Source organism: Scomber japonicus, chromosome 11 (genome assembly GCF_027409825.1).
Source record: "Scomber japonicus isolate fScoJap1 chromosome 11, fScoJap1.pri, whole genome shotgun sequence".
Taxonomy (NCBI): Eukaryota; Metazoa; Chordata; class Actinopteri; order Scombriformes; family Scombridae; genus Scomber; species Scomber japonicus.
In genome coordinates, this window is record NC_070588.1 from 28061251 (window position 1) to 28080324 (window position 19074).

Below are 19074 nucleotides of genomic sequence, written 5' to 3' on the forward strand. Positions count from 1 at the left end.
CATTTATCATTCCATTTTTTTTAAATGATATAAATCCATATCAACCTCTCCTTTTATAGATATGTATCCATAAAACAAAACTTTGAAGATGATTTTTTAATGCATTTAAAGACAGTAACAGCAGAGGAAACCTTTATTAATTACAGTCTTTTTCAGTTTTGACTTTGAGGCAAATCTTGTCTGTGACTTGGACCGGAGTTCCATCAGAGGATGTTAAATAATTAAATGTCCATTTTCATTTCTTTTAAAATAAATCAAATTGTCAGCACACTGCAGGACCCGCTCCTCCTGCTCCTCACTTTGACTAATGACACCCCATCGCCTCATTAGCAATTATGAAAAATCTAGATGGAAGTGAACACAGAGCGGCTTAGTAATGACTCTGTGATGATCAGTGTTATACTTTTAGATACAGGTCTGTCTTTATTTTAGTCAAATATTCTTACTTATACTTACTGGAAAAATTGTGTGTGTTGTTATTCATTAATCAAATGTAAATGAAGAGAGGAATAGAGGAGAGGGAAACAGGAGAAGAAGAAGAGGAGAGACGGGAGAGGAGAGAAGAGGAAAAGAGAAGAGGAGATGAGAGAAGAGAAAAAGAGTGAAGAGAGGAAGAGGAGAAAAGAGAAGAGGAGATAAGAGGAAAAAGAGCGATTAGGAGAGGAGAAAAAAGAAAAGAGGGGAAGAGAAGAGGAGATGAGTGAAGAGAAGAGAAGAGAAAAAGAGAGAAGAGAGGAAGAGGAGAAAAAAGAGATTAGGAGAGGAGAAAAAAGAAAAGAGGAGAAGAAGAGAAGAGAAGTACCTGAAACACGGGCTTCTGCAGTCCCTCTCCTATCCCGTGTCGGGTGTAGATGTGCCGGGACATCTCAGCCAGTTCATCGGTCCAGGGCGGAGGCTGCCTCTCGGTACCGCTCCACTGGAACTGCTGCTGCTCCGGTGTCGGATAGTGGACCGCCGGCTCCAGCTTTGCTCCGGTTCCGACGACAGAGAAAGAGAAAGAGAAAGAGAGAGGGGGAAAAAACTGGTGGAGGATGCTCTGCTGTGCGCACAGCTTAAGATGAGTCCTGCTCTACTGAAACGCTGCACAGATGATGCTGGAGTGCGCTCACATACCTAACACACCCCTCCCCCTACACTCCCATCACACGGGGCTTCAGCAGTGCTGCATTCAGGAGGCAACATAAGTACCAGCACTGCAACTGCAACATAAGCACCCAATGCAAAGAAACATACAGTGGTCCAGTTTCCATTATATGAACTACATATAAACATACTGGAATGTACAATAGGAGTGCACTGCTCTCCTGTAGACTGCACATTACATTTTTACACTTACATGTCCATATTTTCATTTTCATCCATTTTTCCCACATCCCATGTCCTCTACTTATTTTTTTAATATCTCTCACTTAATAATAACTATATTGGACATCATTTTTTCTCCATTTGTCATTTTATCTTCATTTGCTAAACAAAAAAATGTAATTTTCTGTCTTTTCGTCTTTGCTTTCACTATGCATAATCGTTAAAGTGAAATGTTTCAATATATTGTGTATGATTCTATGTGCAAAAGTACATCCATCTCTGAATCTTGACAATGTTCAAAGATCAACTGCTTATATATATTTAAAAAATCCTGTTCTTATTTGACTTCAGAAGCTCTGCATGCAGAATATCTGCCACCATTAGGATACAACTCTTGTAACTGCTTTAACAGAAGACAGTGACTATGTGTAAATTTGCATCAAGTATTGGAGCAATTCAAATAATGACAGTTATGTTTACACACCATGGTGTATTGGATGTTATGTAAGAAACATGAACAGCTGTTTGTGACATCAATGTTTGAGGCTGTGCGTGCTGCAGAAAGGTCACAGTAACTGCTCACATGTATGGAAGCTTTCTTAAAGTAAATCGATAGAGTTTATTAGTCACAGTCACTATGAATTGTAAAAACCTTAAACAGTTATAAACGCTTATAGAGAAATGAATGAATGAAAAGATGGAAGGAATTAAATATCTTTAGACCTGTGTCAAATGTTTATGTTCTGATTCTACAGTGATTTTGGATTTATAAATACTGCAGTGCTCAAATCTTATTTACAGGTCTCATTATTAATATTCTAAGACTAGAAGGATACGCCTATAGACAAGCTGCACATTGTGATTGTGGTAAATGGAGTCTGTGAGGAGCATTTGAAGGCTGTATAAACTCTCCATCACTGCACCAGCATGACCTGGCATTTAGCTTGCAGTGCAATGCCAGTTCATTTCCCTCAAGAAACAATAAAACCCCAAAATAACCCTAAAAAAAAGGAGGATAACAAATATATTAACACAATAATAATGATTATATATGTAGAGAGAGAGAGAGAGAGAGAGAGAGAGAGAGAGAGAGAGGGCATGCAAACACTTTGTCATTAGTTTTATGTATGAAAGGTGCTATATGAATAACGTTTATAATCACTATTATAATGTATTTGTATGTATTTATATATATATTGAAGCACTTTTTACATTCAACAGATTCTAAGGCGGTATTCACTTCACTTAAAAGTAAAGCAGGCCAGTTTTATCTCATCGCATCCAATCAGGACAAACAACAGATGATAAAATGTCCTCAGTCGTGCTCAGCAGACAGACACAACTAGCAGCTGTGTGTTTCTAGACAGTCTCTCTGCAGGTCTGTGGAGAATCTTTACACTGTGTATCCTGGTGGTGTCTTAAGAAGGGACATCCTGCTGCTTCTGACCTCCGAAGCATTTCAAAAGTAAAGAGCTGAACTATAAAAAGGCAGAGATCAATGAATAAATCATGCAGCCTGAGTAACGATCATAATATTATTGGCTGGTTAGGAGTGTGCAGCTGGTGTGTGTGTGTGTGTGTAGGGAATACAAGGCGCTAATTAGGTGAACAGTGACTATTTTCAACCTCTTACATGATAAACAGAGCACTCTCAACACGTGGTTCAATATTTTTGGTGTTTTTTTGAATTTTTTTTATTTCAAAGAACATTTTAAGTTTGCTCTGTTACAAAAGCAGTTTCTTAAAATCCTGGATAAAGGAAGTTTTTCCTGGAATATTTTTTTTGTTTTAAATATACAGAATTATACATAACCCAGCGGATTCTCAGACAGAAGATTTACCCTCCAACGTTGCGTCCATTTTCATTCTTTGATTTTCTACAGAGAAACAAGGCATCCAGTGGTAAATAAATGTTTACAAAGCTAAGGTGCAATGTCAATGTCACTGACAAAAAAACCCAGGTATTTTACATCTAATATACAATGTCTTTAATATGAGACGAGTAAAAGGAAATACAGACCGTTCTGGCTAGAGTTATAAAGTACGGAGCTACTGCAAAAGACTAGAATCTATGAAAGCTGCTCCTTAATTTTAACTCCCTATATTAAAGAAAAATAGGCTTCAAACATGATGTCTCACTCCTCTTTTTTTTTTCAATGACGTTTGTTCTGCTTACATTTTGCCTGGAGTTTCAAAGTAAAAGCAATAATAATTACACATTCTCCAAACAATGAAAATTATACACATATAAAGGTTCCGATATATATATATATATATATCAAAGAACAAGCAATGTCATTTTTTTGAAGTTGAAAGCATACAGAGGTCTGAGACGCCTCGGTATTTTGCCTTTTACTTTGAAAAGGTGAAATCCCTATATGGAAGGAAACCCCCGCACAGGAAGATGAGAGGAAGGAAGGTAAAGAATGATGTCATGAACAGATGCAGAATTAACACGCAAACACAGACTCTAAAATCTGATGAAAAAAAAAAAAAAAAATCTGTGTCACTTCACAAAAGATGAACTTATTATGATAAGCCCCCACAGACACACATGTAAAAAAAAAAAAAAAAAAATTAAAAACGTACACACTTACACATACACGCAAAAAACAAACAAAAAAAACACCTTAAATAATATCTCAAATGTGACCACAGAATGCATTAGAAGGCAATGTGAGTATATGGAAAGAATTTGTGAAGCAGTTTGCACAAATATAACTGTTAACGCTCATATCCTGAAAAAATAGACTCTTCAAGACTGCATATATGCTCAAGTGATGCAAGTGAGGGAGAAAAAAAAGGGGGGGGGGGGGGGGACTCCTGCCTTTTTAAATAAACGACACATACAAAACACACATACACATGCACTTTGTCCTGAAGCGAGCGCACGTGCCCCCTATCCTGCAGATTTTGATGAGTGCTGGCTCTGCAGAAACTCCCTTCCCCAAAAAAAACACAAACGCCCGGATCAATCCCAAGTGTTCATATCGCTAAAGGTTCAGAATCAGCTGGACCCTCCTTCAGATTTATCCACCGACACTGACAGGCTTCAAAATAAAAGATGGGTACTGTTTAAAAAAAAAGAAACTAGATTACAGATGGAGGGACATACAGGCCATGTCTACATTAATATATACATTTGACGCATAACATAAGACAAAAAAGTATCTGACTGATGTAAAGACACACATTGTATTGACTGTGAGTGTCACTCAAGGCATATTTTAATGCTTCAAATTCATCACAGTCAATAAACTGATTTTCTATGGGGCGTAAAGTGCTGCCAGAATGCTCCTAATGGGGACATCAGACAGCCGGAGCTAACGTGCTACTTGGCTCGGCGAGTTAGCATGAATAAAAGGACTAAAAAGTGAGAGGAAATAAAGCGTTTGTTTTTTTATCATTAGTGTGGACATGGCCGACCTCTGAATAGTGTCGAGTTGTGGCGTGCGTGAGTCTGCTCAAGTGTTTAAATACGGATTGTAAATAAAATGCTAAAGTAGAATTAGGCGATGGCTGTTCATTGCGCGAATGGTCCTGTACTTAGTGGGCGACTCTTCTTCTTCTTCTTCTTCTGTGTTGACCTGTGAAGCCAGGACAAAAAAAACAAAAAAAAAAAAAAAACCTCTTGATGCTGTGTACATGCACACAGACACAGTCCCAAATGATGCACAACACACACCTCGAGATATTTAAAATTCCCCAGGGTGTGTGTTCAGTTAGACTCATATTCAGACAGTAATGAACACACCGCTAGAGAGTGAAATATCTGAAGTGTGTATTCGTCTCATTTGGGCGGGATGAGTGGGAGTTTTTACAGGAGAGGCTGCTGATAATAAGCCGCCTGCTGCTGATGCTGCTGTTGAGGAGGAGCCTGGTGAGGGGGAGCAGCCACAGGATAGGACACGGGAGGCATGTTGGAGTTGTGATAGGTCGACATGTCCATGGCCACGCCAGCCTGGTGCGGGTAAGGAGCTCCGGCTTGGTTCATGTACTGAGCGTTCATGCCGCTGCTGTGGAGATAACATGTGACAGACTAGTATCAGCAGCCAATAGAAAAAGTGAATCTGAATGTGTAAAGGTAATCTTGTTTTTATGTGGTAAACAAGTCTTCAGTAGTTCATTTCAATCTATACAAGAATCAAAGCTACATCAAGCGTGTGCAGTTTTTCTGGGAAACACTCCAGGGACAAAATGATCTGTATTTCTAGCTACTTGTACTCCATCCATCTGTCCACTTATTGCTGCTCACGTCCCCTACTTCTCCCATACTGTTTATGAAATCTGTCAAAATCAGCTAAACATTCAGCAAAGGCTTTTAGATAACACTAAGCTCCAACACACCTAACTCCTGTTATCTACATTTCTATCCTATTAGTCCAAACCTACATTAATAAACTCCTGTAAAAAAGGATGAATTCAATCCCTGTTGGTGCTGATCTAACACTCTACCTGAACTATTAACTAGAGCCCGACTGATACTGGATTTTTGGAGCTGATGCCAATATTGATACATTGGCTGATAATCTCATATATGGGTTAGTGATAAATTAGAGTTGGCAAGACGAGCAATCCAAAAATATGTTAAAAACTAGTTTTAAAAGCAGCATCAGGTTTGTTAAAATGTATATTTTGTATTGTTGTTGGTTTTATATCATTTGAAATGACATTTGCCATTTTTTAACCAAAAGTAAGATGCTGCTTAAAATGTCAAATGGTGTAACCACAAAAAATGATGAATATTAAATATATTATCCACCTACAGTGTATTTAAGTGGACTTATACTAATAATCACTTCATTTTGAATCATCACATGATCCTAAAAACATTTTTTTTTTCTAAATACGTTTTGACAAATGATTGTTGATGATTTGTTATAAAACATAGTGTTGCATTGCTGAAGTGGATTATATTTATTCCACAGTCTAGTTCAATTGTTTTCCTGTATGTAACCAGATATTCATGAAAAAATACTGGTTACACCAATTGACACTGGGTTGTATCAAGTCATTGACGCATATACATGAATGCACATTTTTTGTAATGCTCCCTTGAATATAGTTATTTAACATTTGTGACAAAAATATGTAATGGAGGCCATGATATCTTACAGTTTACCAATAAACATTGCTGTATAAAATGACATCAGAGCACTGAAACAGTAAACTTGACTGTGAATTTAATCATTATAAATAACTACAAAAAAAACCCATGTATATACTACACTTAAATTAAGAAAAAGGATCAAATATACATAAAATACAGCCTATGTAACATTAAAAAAATAACAATATAGATATCGGTACATATCGGACGATACCAATATATCTGTGATATATACACCTTATATATACACCTTATATTCAGACGTGCTTTATAACCCCATGATATGGAGTTCTTTTCCTACCTTTATTCAAGACAGTGGTATATCAATTTGATAGCAATTCATTATTAATTCCATGTTCAAATTGTCTAATATTGTCCCTGAAGACCCTGCCTTCACACTCCAGTAGCCTTTGCTTGTGCTTAAACTGCTCTGTTTCTGCTCAAACTGAATGCTTGCACTCTGACTTCTTGTGCAACACCTCTGTCAAAATCCCCCAACCAATAGAATGTAATGACCAGAGGCTACTAGAGTGTGAGGGCAGGGTTTTAAGGGAGAATTTGACAATATCTCAACATGAAATCAATAAATCATGCACTCAAATGGATATACCATACTCTTGAATAAAGATAGAGAGAAAAAACTCCATACAGTGACAGCTCGTTAATACCAGAAACCTGAAGCTTTGAGCACCTGTCCCATGATCCTTGGATGATCTTCAAAGAGTTTCACCAGGATAGAGTTACAGATCTTGTTTCTAGGGTTTGCTGCTGTTTTCTTACCTCATGTATGGAGGCTGAGCAGCTTGAGTGTTGGGTGGGGCTGAAACGTTGGGGGGCAGCGAATGAAGCGGTCCAGGCTGGTCGTTGGGCAGAGTGTAGGGCTGAGCGGGGGGACCCTGGGGCATCGCTGAAGGCATGTATTGAGCACCGGGTGGGCCGAGGTAGCCCTGATCAGATCAGAAGGGGGGGGGGGGGTGGATATCAGTTTTTCATTATTTCCAAGATATGGAGCCACCCTTCCTTGTATTTCAGGGGTTAAGACATTGCTGTTTTCTTATAAAGATTATATAAATAAAATATGAGGATTAGATTTTAGTGATTTTAAAGGCTCATGTACAAAAATAATATTTGTCATCACATGTGCATCTGGTTCAGAGTTTTTACAGAAAAGTGGTGAAGGGTGAATAAAAAGCTGAGCAGCTCCTGTCCAGTCCAGTGAAGTGGACATTTTTCTAAACCTCTGGGGGAGAGACAGTGACATCAATCACTACTGAGAAAAACAGCAAGCGCCAAGAAAACACAGGCAGCCTCCAACTCTCTAAGGAGGAGAGGAGGAGGAAAAAAAAAAAGGATGATTGAATGTCAACCTATCAGGATGAGTCAAAGAAAAAGCATTACAGATTGAATATAACACATAGAAGAAAAACATGTGAGAAACTAAATATGAGGAGAAAAAAAGCCATCGCTGCACTAGTGTTCTGTTTTCTCCTTGAAATCATGGAGAATGGACAGACTATTGAATTAGTAGACAAAGATTGTACTCTGTGTTAAAACGATCCAGGGTGCTTGCAGGTGGACACACACACACACACACACACACACACACACACACACACACACACACACACACACACACACACACACACACACACACACACACACACACCTTTATTAAAAACACAAAGCTTCCTAGCCTTTAATGTTCTGAATCCATGCTTAGTTCTGCTTTTTGTTCACAGGACAGAGACAAAATGACTGCAGTACACCCAGAGAATTAAATATCATTTGAATTGTACATCAATACCTTAATTCAATATATTCATTAAATTGAGAAATCCTAAAACCCACCTGAGCTTTGTCTACTTTGAGAAGAATGTCAGTGCAGAGTAGATGGTGTTAATACATGATTTGGAACACAATGAGGAAGTGGGGAGAGTGGGGAGAGAGGGGAGAGTGGGGAGAGAGGGGAGAGTGGGGAGAGCTGGCTCACATCTGTTATTTTGGGCTTTGTCTTGTGTCCTTTTTATTTGGATCAATGCTTTGCTACAGCTTTTTGCTTCATTGTTGATTCATTGATTAATTCATTTATACATGATGATGTCCTTACTTATGATTCAGAGCAACAAAAAACTCAGATTTTTTTTTTTATAGAAATTAAACTGAGTATTAATTGACAGCTGAAGGTGCTTTTTCCTGACCTGCATGGCTACAGCTGAGCCGGCTTGTCCGTACTGCGTCTGCATTTTGGAGTAAGGCGAGTAGAAAGGAGCCTCGTTCATGAGCTTGTTGTAGAGCTCCAGAGCCTCCAGAACCTTCACGTTCAACTCTGACAACTCTGAGTGTTTCCTGCAACACATGGAGAGACGGTCAATTCTCCATCGTTTCTGTAGGAGTAGCTGGAATATGTAGATTATATAACACGTTACCTGTCAATCTCCTGCAGCTTCTCGTCAATCAGCGGGTTCATCTGCTCACACGCGGCTGTTCGGTTGGAGAGATAAACAGAAATGGAGTTAGAGTACAACAGCGCAGCCGTCACTGGCGGAGCGGTTGCATTTACACCAGCATTAAGGTTGATTTACCCTCCAGCTGGAGAAGCTCGGGGGAGTCTGGAGCGGGATCTGCGGGGTCTGCGTTCTGCAGCAGTGCCAGCGTTCTGTCCATCTTCGCCTTCGAGGAAGAAGAGAGAACATTTGCAGATTTTTAGGAGGGTCATTGGATTTGTAAATCTTTTACAGTTGTAGATGTGTGTGCAGTGAGGAGAGAAGAGATTTTATTTCACAAGATGGATTTACACACACACACTCACACACACAGTTCAATATAATTACAAATGTGAGGTTACAAGTGTTTAACTGAAGAAGAAAAGAAATAATTTGTGTAACCCTCCTGTTCTACTCGAGTCAAGGAAGGAAGGGAGGAAGAAGGACGGAAAGGAGGGAGGGAGGGAGGGAGGCAGGGAGGAAGGATGGAAGGAAGGAAGGAAGGAAGGAAGGAAGGAAGGAAGGAAGGAAGGAAGGAAAAGGAGGGAGGAAGGAAGGAAGGAAGGAAGGAAGGAAGGAAGGAAGGAAGGAAGAAGGGAGGGAGAAAGGAAAAGAGGAAGGGAGGAAAGGACAGAAGAAGGAAGGAAGGAAGAAAGGAAGGAAGGAAGAAAGGAAGGAAGGAAGGAAAGAGAGGAAGGAAAGAAGGAAGGAAGGAAGGAAAAGGAGGGAGGAAGGAAGGAAGGAAGGAAGGAAGGAAGGAAGGAAGGAAGGAAGAAGGGAGGGAGAAAGGAAAAGAGGAAGGGAGGAAAGGACAGAAGAAGGAAGGAAGGAAGAAAGGAAGGAAGGAAGGAAGAAAGGAAGGAAGGAAGGAAGGAAGGAAAGAGAGGAAGGAAAGACAGAGAGAAGGAGGGAGGGAGGAAGAACATATGGAAGGAAGGAAGGGAGGAAAGAAGGAACAGTTAAAAGAGATGGGTTCAATTTGACCCAGGAGGGTGACATGAAGGTTAAATATACTGGCTTAACTCTGAGGCTTATTTACTATATTTTATGACAAGACAGGACGTTCCCTCCAGACTTTGCACAAGTGTTACCTCATCGATGAAGACGGGCTCAGGCTCCACTTTGGTTTCGACACTCAGCTCTTCAGGAGTGGCTGTTTTTTCCACATAAGTCACTGTGGAGGAAATGCTTAAATTAAACCAGCTACAGCTCTGAAACTAACTTCCCTTGGTTTAAAATCAGTAAAGTCAGGATTATGTAGAACTCACTTAGATTCAATTTTAAAGAAAAACGCCTACCTGTCTCTGGCTCAGCGTTCAGATTGGTTGTGACAAAGTTGGAGGGGAAAAGACCCACTCCTCTGTGGTTCTCTCCTTTCCACCAGTTTGGATCACTGCAAGCCAAACAAAAAAAAAAGCCATGAAATAGGTATAAACAGTAAGCAACTTTAGGTCCAGTTTCTCAGACAGAGATTAAGACTAGTCCTAGACTGAACTCTGTGAAATTACCCACTGAGAAGCAAGTCTAGTCTTGGACCAGACTTTAATCCCTGTTTGGGAAATCTGCCCACTGTGTCTATGACTGATCTGCAAAAATCTGTTGATAAGTTGATTATAGTCTTTGTGGGATTTTCGGGAGTCTTCCAGTGTGTTCTCAGCTTTATTTGTGCAACAGACTTGGTTATGATGTCTAGACTGACATAAATCTACAGTATATGAAGGGAATTTAGAGTGTAAATCAGGACTTGTGTATAAAATAATGCAGTTAGTTTATAAGACTGTGTGGAGATTGGAGTTGATGCACTTTAAAAAAAAAAAAAGCTTATGTCACTCCAAAATCATATATATATATATTCAAGCAGAGAGCCATGTACAAATATGTTCTATATTAAAAATCATGAGATAATAATGGGGTCATCCTTCTCAGCAAACCCCAGGACATTACAAGCTTTATAATGTAGGATTTATTGCATATGTGTTGTATTGGACTGTATGTAGCTGTAGATGCTGCTTGTGTGTAGTACAATATAACAGACTCGTGATTGGTGTATGAGACGTCACCTGTCGTCCAACAACAGGATGAGTTCTCCCGTTTTGAAGGTTAGCTCGTTGTCTTCGGCCGCCTCGAAGTCGTACAGCGCGCGCACCTTCCTCGCCTCCGGCCCCCCGCTGCCGTTGGTGTAGTTCGGGGGGTCGGAGTTTGCGGTGAGGGGCCGCGTCTCCACCTGTTGCTTCTGCTCCTGCAAGGACAGCTCGATGGCTGGGAGGAGGAGGAAGAGGAGGAAGAGGAGGAGGAGGAGGAGTTTTGAACAGAAAGAAGAGGAAAGAGAGACAGAGACAGGAAAAGAGGTTAAAAAAAAAGGGAGGGGGGGGTCATTTTTTTCTTCCCTATTAGAATACAAATGGCTCTAAGAGGATTGCTTGCTTGTAGGATGAAAATAATCAATAATGCAATCAATAAAACAACCTTTTTATGCCAATGAATCCAACATCTGATCAATAATTCACATTTTACTACTCCCCTATAAAAACAACTATGGATCTGAGAAAATTGGTACAATTTGGTATGTAAAAATAATGTATTTTAATTGATTTTATATATTCTATTTATTCTGCTTTAGTTAATTTTACTATGTACAACTGTTACTATTTTAAAATTATTCCAATTTTTATTTTCCGTCTTATATTACATGAATGTTTGTTTTTTTTATTCTTTTTTTAACATGGCTTAATACTCCTTTTAGTCGCTTTTCATGTGAAGGGGCTTAGTGTATGTCATTTCTTTTGTTGTAAAGCACTTTGAGCTGCATTTCCTGTATGAAAGGTATGATTATTGTTATTATGAATATAACAGGTGTAGTAGATATCAATGCTTCAGTTGTGTGTATTGAATGGTGGCTTTACCTTTGGCCAGATCGTCATCGTCAACGGTTGCTTTGCTCGCAGCAGGTGTGCTGGCCTTTGAGCTGGAACCCTGTGGTCAGTACAGAAAGATAAGGTCAGGTTTCTGTTTCTGTGTGTGTGTGTGTGAGAGAGAAAGAGAGTATAGCACAGAAAAACTAGAATTGAAAAAAACAACAGCAGATGTACAGTGACTGTAATGCCACCTGCAGTTCATATTGGGTCCTACATTTTTATGTTGCACTTAATTGTCTTATTGGATATTTGAACTATTGAGACTAATCTTGGAGCCCATCAGCTATCTGTCTGATGACGATTTAGCCTCTGGGGGCAACAGCCTATATTCAGGGGCTTCCGCTGTAGTTGGTGCATATCCTCTTATAAGATAACGGATATCCGGGCCAAGACTTCTTCCTGAATGTGCCAGTCATTGTTTAAAATCTGAATAACAACTTGAGACCACCCAGATGACATTCTGGCCACCTGTATAAATAAGATATACGCATACAAAAGCAAGTCAATAAAAAAAAGTCATTAAACAAAAGTCAATAGGTTCTGAGATTGAATTCAACCAATGTGTTCTTCCTCTTTAGCTCTCCACACAGACTTTACCTGCGTGCAACCAAAGCCTGCTCAAACATGATGAACTCCACTCTTATTTTTTTTGGTCGCATTGGTCTCAATTTTTAGGTCATTTTTCCTTTGTCTTTGTTCCTTTTCTTTATGTTAGTCTCCGTCTACACTTGTTCGGTCTTATCAGCTTATTATGAAGCACATTGAACTACATTAATCTGTATGAAAGCTGGCCAAATCCAAACTGAAAAAAGTCTGCTTTCACCTGCAAGCTTGCAAAAAATGATATTAAAGTTGTGGCTGAATGATAACTCAAAGGTTGCATGCCTTCCACTCTAATTCAATTTTATTTATACAGCAGCAAATCCCAACAGACGTTATCTCAGGGCACTTTGCACACAGAGCAGGTCTAGACTGCACATTCCCTCCATGAGCAGCACTTGGTGATATCGATAAGTAAAAAAAAAAAAAAACAACCTCCTCTTTAATTTCTCTCTCACTATAGAAACAGGTAAAAACTATGCAGCATCAGCACAGCTAGAGCTGGCTCCCTACTGCTGTTTGCTCATCATCAGCTGTGAGAGATTAAATGTCATACCTGCTGCCTCATGTGCCACCTGCTCTTTATTAAAGTCAGTTTCTCCACCCGTCCCACAACTTAATAACACGGAGCACCACCACCACCACTACCACCACCGAGGCCGAACAGAGCGCAGCCCGTAGCAACAGAGAGGAGACGGGAGAGCAAATTAAACCCAAAGGATTTCTGATTATTCTTACATGAGCCACAGTGATGTTTATTAATGCAGGTTCTGGGCAGTCTGTGTATACTGTCAACAGATGGAAATTGATCTATGTGTTTGTTTTTCAACTTTCTTATGTATTTTTAATTTCTCACTTTAAATATAATTTTGAAAATGGCGAAAAACACAGTGACAATAGGACATCTAAAAAAAGAAAAACCACCAGCTGCAGAGAAGCAGCAACCACAGCTGATACAGATGTAGGTCAGCTGCTTTTACCACAACCTGAGAGCAAAGTCCACTTCCAACTTTGACACGCGGACGTCCGTTATGTAACAAATCATCAAACAAAGAAAAGGAGAGAAAGCAGGAATTGGCTGTCTACTGCAGACCTGATCCCGGCACAGACACACACACACACACACACACACACACACACACACACACACAAAACCGCTAAATTATGCGAAGTATGTGAAGAGGAAATTCCACTGTAAGCTCTCGCCATATAAACGCAGACGGCAAAGCTCCACCCAGCCTGAACCTTCACACTGGACACACACACACACACACACACACACACAGGTCTGCTGTGAAACCACTACCGCACAGCCGTGATGACAGCCTGGGGTTACACAAAATAACCAGACTGACAATTGTTGTGTTCATGTGATCAGGAGAAGCTGCAAAGCAAAGAGTGAAGAGAGTAGTACTGTAGCTGCTAACTACTACGTTGTTCAATGATACTCAAATATGAGACAAGACAAGATTCCATTTGCCACCTTGCCAGAAATAGTAATTCCTGACTACTGTAGGTTTACTTTCAAACTAACTGAGACTATCCATACATGTTAAAAAGAGATGAAACAGTTTAGGATGTACCTCTTTTGCCCATTAAAGCCAAATGTAGGCAACACGGTTTGTGTGTGTTTATTCACGTGTTTTATAATCAGGACGTCATTAGAACATTATTGACCTTCCCTGAATAAATAAAGGATTCAATCAATCAATCAACATGACCCCCAGAGTCTTTTTAATGTAACCTCAGACGTGACTCACGACGGGGAGGAAAAGAGAAAAAGGTGTCGATGCCTACCCTGTACTACCCTGTGAGTTAAAACATTTTCAAGCTCGCTGCTAGGTAGTTAGCTACCAAACTATTTTACCATATCACCTCAACTAACGTTAGCTACCAAACTATTTTACCTTCACATACTTCTGTTAGTACACTTCTGTGTAGTACATTATGTATTTAATTGTGCAATGCGCAAATTTGGACAAGTAAGTGTTGTCTCAACTCAAACACATCAGTTAGCAACGTAGCATTAGCATTTGCAGTACCAAATCATTACAGACTGCTAAATTAACCTAAGAAACCTACTGATGGTTAGTATAGTGTTATAGTGTCCTCAGCCGTCATTTCCAGTTTGAAAAGTGGTCCCTCCCCTTAGACATCAAATTATTGTACCGTATATCCTCAGCTAATGTTAGCAATTAGCATTGCTAAACTTGAAAGCTTGAGCGTTTCCAAGCAGCGGCACTCTGCATTGGCTTGGCAACTTGTTGTAACAGCGCCAGGATTTAAACAAGTCCTGTAAAAATGCTGTGATGTGTGACCTCTCTATGATTACCTGTCTGTCATAAATCACCTAATGTGCACCCTGTCAACAGGATTCCTAAAAGACAGTCAGTATACAGCCATGACATGTGAGCTGCTCTCATTTTTAAAAAAGAGATTAAAAAGAGATTTTAAAAGTTGTGTACACTTGGCTCATATTTTTAAAAGACGGTTGTCACATGACTATATGATGGAATATAGGTAGGGAAACAGGAAACAATGTAATGTATGTGATGTAATGTGATGTTAACATACTTGTGAGGATGCGGTGGGGAACGTGACGCCTTCCTCTTTCAGAGACTTAATGGTGGCACCGATCAAGCTGAGCTGCGGATCCTTCTGGAAACTTTCTGCCCACTCCACCATCAGAGCCTTCAGCTTCTCACACACCTTCGGGTGGGCCTGCAGAGAACATGAACAAGTGTGTACAAAGATTATCACCAAAGAGAGCTGAAGTTGTAAAATGGGAGCAGTGAGTAAAAGAACAATACACACCCTGCCCAGCACACTGCGGACTTCGCTGGAAAACTCCCTTGAGCAGATTTCCAAGTGAAATATTTTGCCACAGTTTGACACGCAGGCACCCAGCAACTGCAAGACAAGTAGTGGAAATGGTAAAAAATGAGATTAAACATCATTTATATGCTGTATTAAAGTTTTAAAAGAGTCACAGTGTATTTCAACATGGCACGTTGGCACCACTCACAGTACTGAATTATTCACAGCACATATTAATAGCAGGTGCAGCTTTTGCATGAATGGTTTATCATTATGGGGCTTTGGCTGTCTGAATGAGTGAATGCAGAGGACTAAAAATAGAGCAGGGACCATGTGACAGTATTTGTTCATGATGACTCAGTCAGAGAAACAGCTTCACACTCCTCAACTCTGTTACATCAAAAGCTCCATTTTTCTGTGAGGCTTAAAAAAAAAAAAAAAAGAGGGAATATTAGATCAATTCCAGCTCAACTGCAGCATAACTGTATTAGTGGACACTTCAGACTGAACACATTTGAAGTTTTCTGCACTTAAAGTGACTTTTGTCTGTTGTTGTTGTTGTTTGTAGATGTTGGGTTTTAAATGGATATTTTGAACTTCAGCTGGAGATGAATACAGAAAAACAGATGTTTGGGATAAGCATGGTGTTGTGCTTGTCTATTATTTAATTCCATTTTTGGGTAAAACTATTTGTGCACTAACATAAGAATCTCTTGGCTCTTAGAGACATTTTTAGGTCACTTTCTGAGATGGTTTCTTGTTTAATTTTGAATTGCTGCTCTTTGAAGTACTTTTAGATTAATCGTGGCAATTACATAATTATACACTTGATCATGTGTGTCAGTCTATGAAGCACATCTGGTTAAACAACTTGATGTGATTGGATTATTATATCTTGAGCCCACAGTTTCTATCTTTGGAGATTTTATGCTTCACATAGTTTCTAATTACCTCTTGCTAAGTGTATTCTTAACTGTCAGAAGATGGAAGCTGTAGGTGCCAAAATGTATATTAGCCTGTGTTCATGTATTGGTTTGGGCTGCATGCATTGCATCATTTACGTTGACTGACACATGGGTGTGGTTTCAACTTATTTTACCTGTTCACTTGAGTGGCAGTTTTAACAAAGCTTTGATGTTTTCTGTTGGCTGTCGTCATCATCATTGCATCATCATTATAACATCAGGTATTGTTCAATAATAGTTCAACAGGTGCTTGTCAGTCTTTTTCAGTTTTTTCATTAAATAAACATTATTAAACTTCATCTGGACTTCAGCACGGATGTGTGTGATACGAGCCTAATAAGTCTCTCACCTGCCTATTTCTTTTGGATAGTCGTTGCTATAGAAGCATTCGACATGGAGCTCCTGTTATTTTGTTAGAGAAGGTCTTACACTGTAGACTTCTTAATGATACAGCTATCCAAGATTCTCCATTGGAAAATAGTGTGGAAAATGTTGTGGCATGAAAGCACAGTAATAAACTCACATTGAGGGCCTGCATGGCAACATGAGGCACTTTGTGGTTGACTCTCTTCATAATGGATCTAAGGCTGTCCTTTGGCCTGAAAGAGAAGAGGACAAGAATCACTAAAAATGTAAGTATTTGCAACATCTCAAACAATGTGCTGAAAGAAGAGCTCTTATCATTCAATGGCAAAACGGCTGATTCCTCCTCACCCATTGGACGTCGTTCCAATCTTATCGCAGATGTCCATAATGAGCCCCCAGTCATCTGTCGTGTTGGTTTCATTGGTTGCCTTCTCTGGAAAGATATCAAAACAGGAAATTTATGCTCGAGTGAGAAAATATAGACAAGACAATCCCAGCTGAGGTCAGACATGCTAATCACAGTAGACTTGTGGGTTTTTGTTGCCTTTTTTAAAAATAATGAATAACAACCATGAGTGAACTGCCACTTTTAAACTAGTTAATGGTACACCAAAGCATGACAGCTCTAAGCTGAAAGAATCTTAGAGGAGTGCTGTAAGTTATCTAAATGTATGAATTCATGTTGATTCACAGTGAGAACTGTGCAGTCTCCCCAAATTGACTGTTCTGCTTGTGATTTGGTTCAATTAGTATGTGACAGTGTAAGTGTTAAATAGTGCCTACAGGTTCTGTAAAGGTCAATACATTTCTGTCCTAACCATATTCATTTTAGGATGCAATGAGACACTGACTGTATGTAACACGCTATTTTGCAACGTGTTCACAGGAAATCACTCATCTACATAAACTCATAGGACACCATGACACTCATCATACTGACTCTACTCTCAGACAGCCAGTATCACACAGTCCTACTATTGTCCATCCATGCTTGGCATATTATCTTGGAACAAGGACTGTGGTGTTGCAGGGAAGAACGTGCTAGCTGAGTTTGCATGAATTTTTACATGATAACACGTCTCAGTGATGGCGATGTGGAAAGACACATCAGCAACACAAATGACCAAACTAACTCATCATAATTCACAGTAGTAAAAGAGTGTTAACTAGGGCCTGACCAATACTCGATTTTTGGGGTTGATATTAGGAAGCAAAACAATTATGATCGATATGTAAGCCAATCATTTTATATATACAGAATATATATTAACACACATTTTTTGCTGATAAAGATATGTGATGGTAGCTGAACACAGTGCCTTGAAACTGTAAACTTTCATTAATTATATATTTCTATAAATAATAAAACACATCAACAACAACAACAACAAAAAAACAACAACATACAGTGTATGTCATACACATATATGCCGATACCAATATATATCGGCTGACCTATATATCGGTCGGCTAACCAACACTGAAGAGGTTAGTTCACTGAGGAACAGGGAAAATATGTCAACAGGGCAGCAAATATGCTTCCTAACGTTCATCTTCTGATGAGCTGGAGATTATTTTTGATTTAAATGATGGAATATGTCAGCAATAAAATGTCAGAAAATGACCAATAATAACAAAGGCGTACATTTTTAAAGCCAAGCCAGGGTGATTTCTTCTCATACGCTGCTTTGTCCGACCAACACTTTCATTACATAAGTATTTAATCACATCAATCTAACTACGAAAAATAAATGAAATTCTCATGATTTTTTTTTTTTTTTTTTTTTTTAATCAGTTGAATATGTGAGGGTTTTTTTTTTAGAAAGAAGTTGTGGGGAATTCTGGAGAGCATTTTCACTATCGAACACTAGTCACACGCCGATTAGTCACATGCAAACATACAATATTTTTTGAGATGGAGAATTATTGTTAGTTTCTCCTCTTCTGCTTCAGGATCATGTGACTGTGTAGTCAGCTGCGGTGTGTATTAATCACACTCTCTAGTTAGCGTTAGTTGCCAATCAATCACTCATCCTAGCAACTGGACTGATCGATTCACTTCACGGAATCTATTGACAACCCTCCAGATGATCAGCTAGTCGCTCATAAACAGGCTGAGACGTGTTTGTTGTTGTTGTTGTTGACACCTGCACGGTCACTGTTAGGTAAACTTACAAGGCTACAACCCAACTAACTCATGCTAAGCTAACGTTAGCTTCATGTCATCGTTAGCTTACAGCTAGCCTGTGACACAATAAACACGGCAGACAAGCAGCTGCTCACTTACCCACATCTTGATCAAATGGATTTTGGGCAAATAAAGGCATGTTAACAGTTTAAAAACAGTAACGCTATTAGAAGAAAAAGAAGTGTAGTTGTTCTCCGGGCTAAACCTAAACAAATAGCTCTTCCGTGTCCATCCAAACACACACCAGTTGATCTTCCGGAAACTTGGCTGCCTTCAATAACGCCTGAACAGATTTTTTTTTTTTTTAATGGAAGGATTGTACTGA

At 39.3% G+C, this 19074-nt stretch overlaps 2 protein-coding genes across 3 annotated transcripts in view; both read right to left on the reverse strand.

Moving 5' to 3' along the window:
- The window catches only part of cacnb4a (calcium channel, voltage-dependent, beta 4a subunit), a 44680-nt gene extending 43815 nt beyond the window's left edge, over positions 1-865 (reverse strand). For both annotated transcript variants that reach the window (XM_053329272.1, XM_053329271.1), the window contains exon 1: positions 803-865. In XM_053329272.1, coding sequence (XP_053185247.1) covers positions 803-865 — 63 coding nt within the window. The remainder of the gene's footprint in view (positions 1-802) is intronic.
- A 2029-nt stretch (positions 866-2894) lies between these two features.
- On the reverse strand, positions 2895-18993 carry stam2 (signal transducing adaptor molecule (SH3 domain and ITAM motif) 2). The gene is made up of 14 exons (XM_053328809.1): positions 18849-18993; positions 16910-16994; positions 16719-16794; positions 15228-15323; positions 14988-15134; positions 11802-11871; positions 10959-11157; positions 10197-10291; positions 9990-10072; positions 8998-9085; positions 8842-8896; positions 8614-8761; positions 7196-7362; positions 2895-5321 (listed from the first exon to the last, which is right to left on the reverse strand). The coding sequence occupies exons 1-14, from the start codon at positions 18886-18888 to the stop codon at positions 5123-5125; spliced, it is 1548 nt and encodes a 515-aa protein (XP_053184784.1). The 5' UTR covers positions 18889-18993; the 3' UTR covers positions 2895-5122.
- Between the last annotated feature and the right edge of the window lie 81 nt (positions 18994-19074).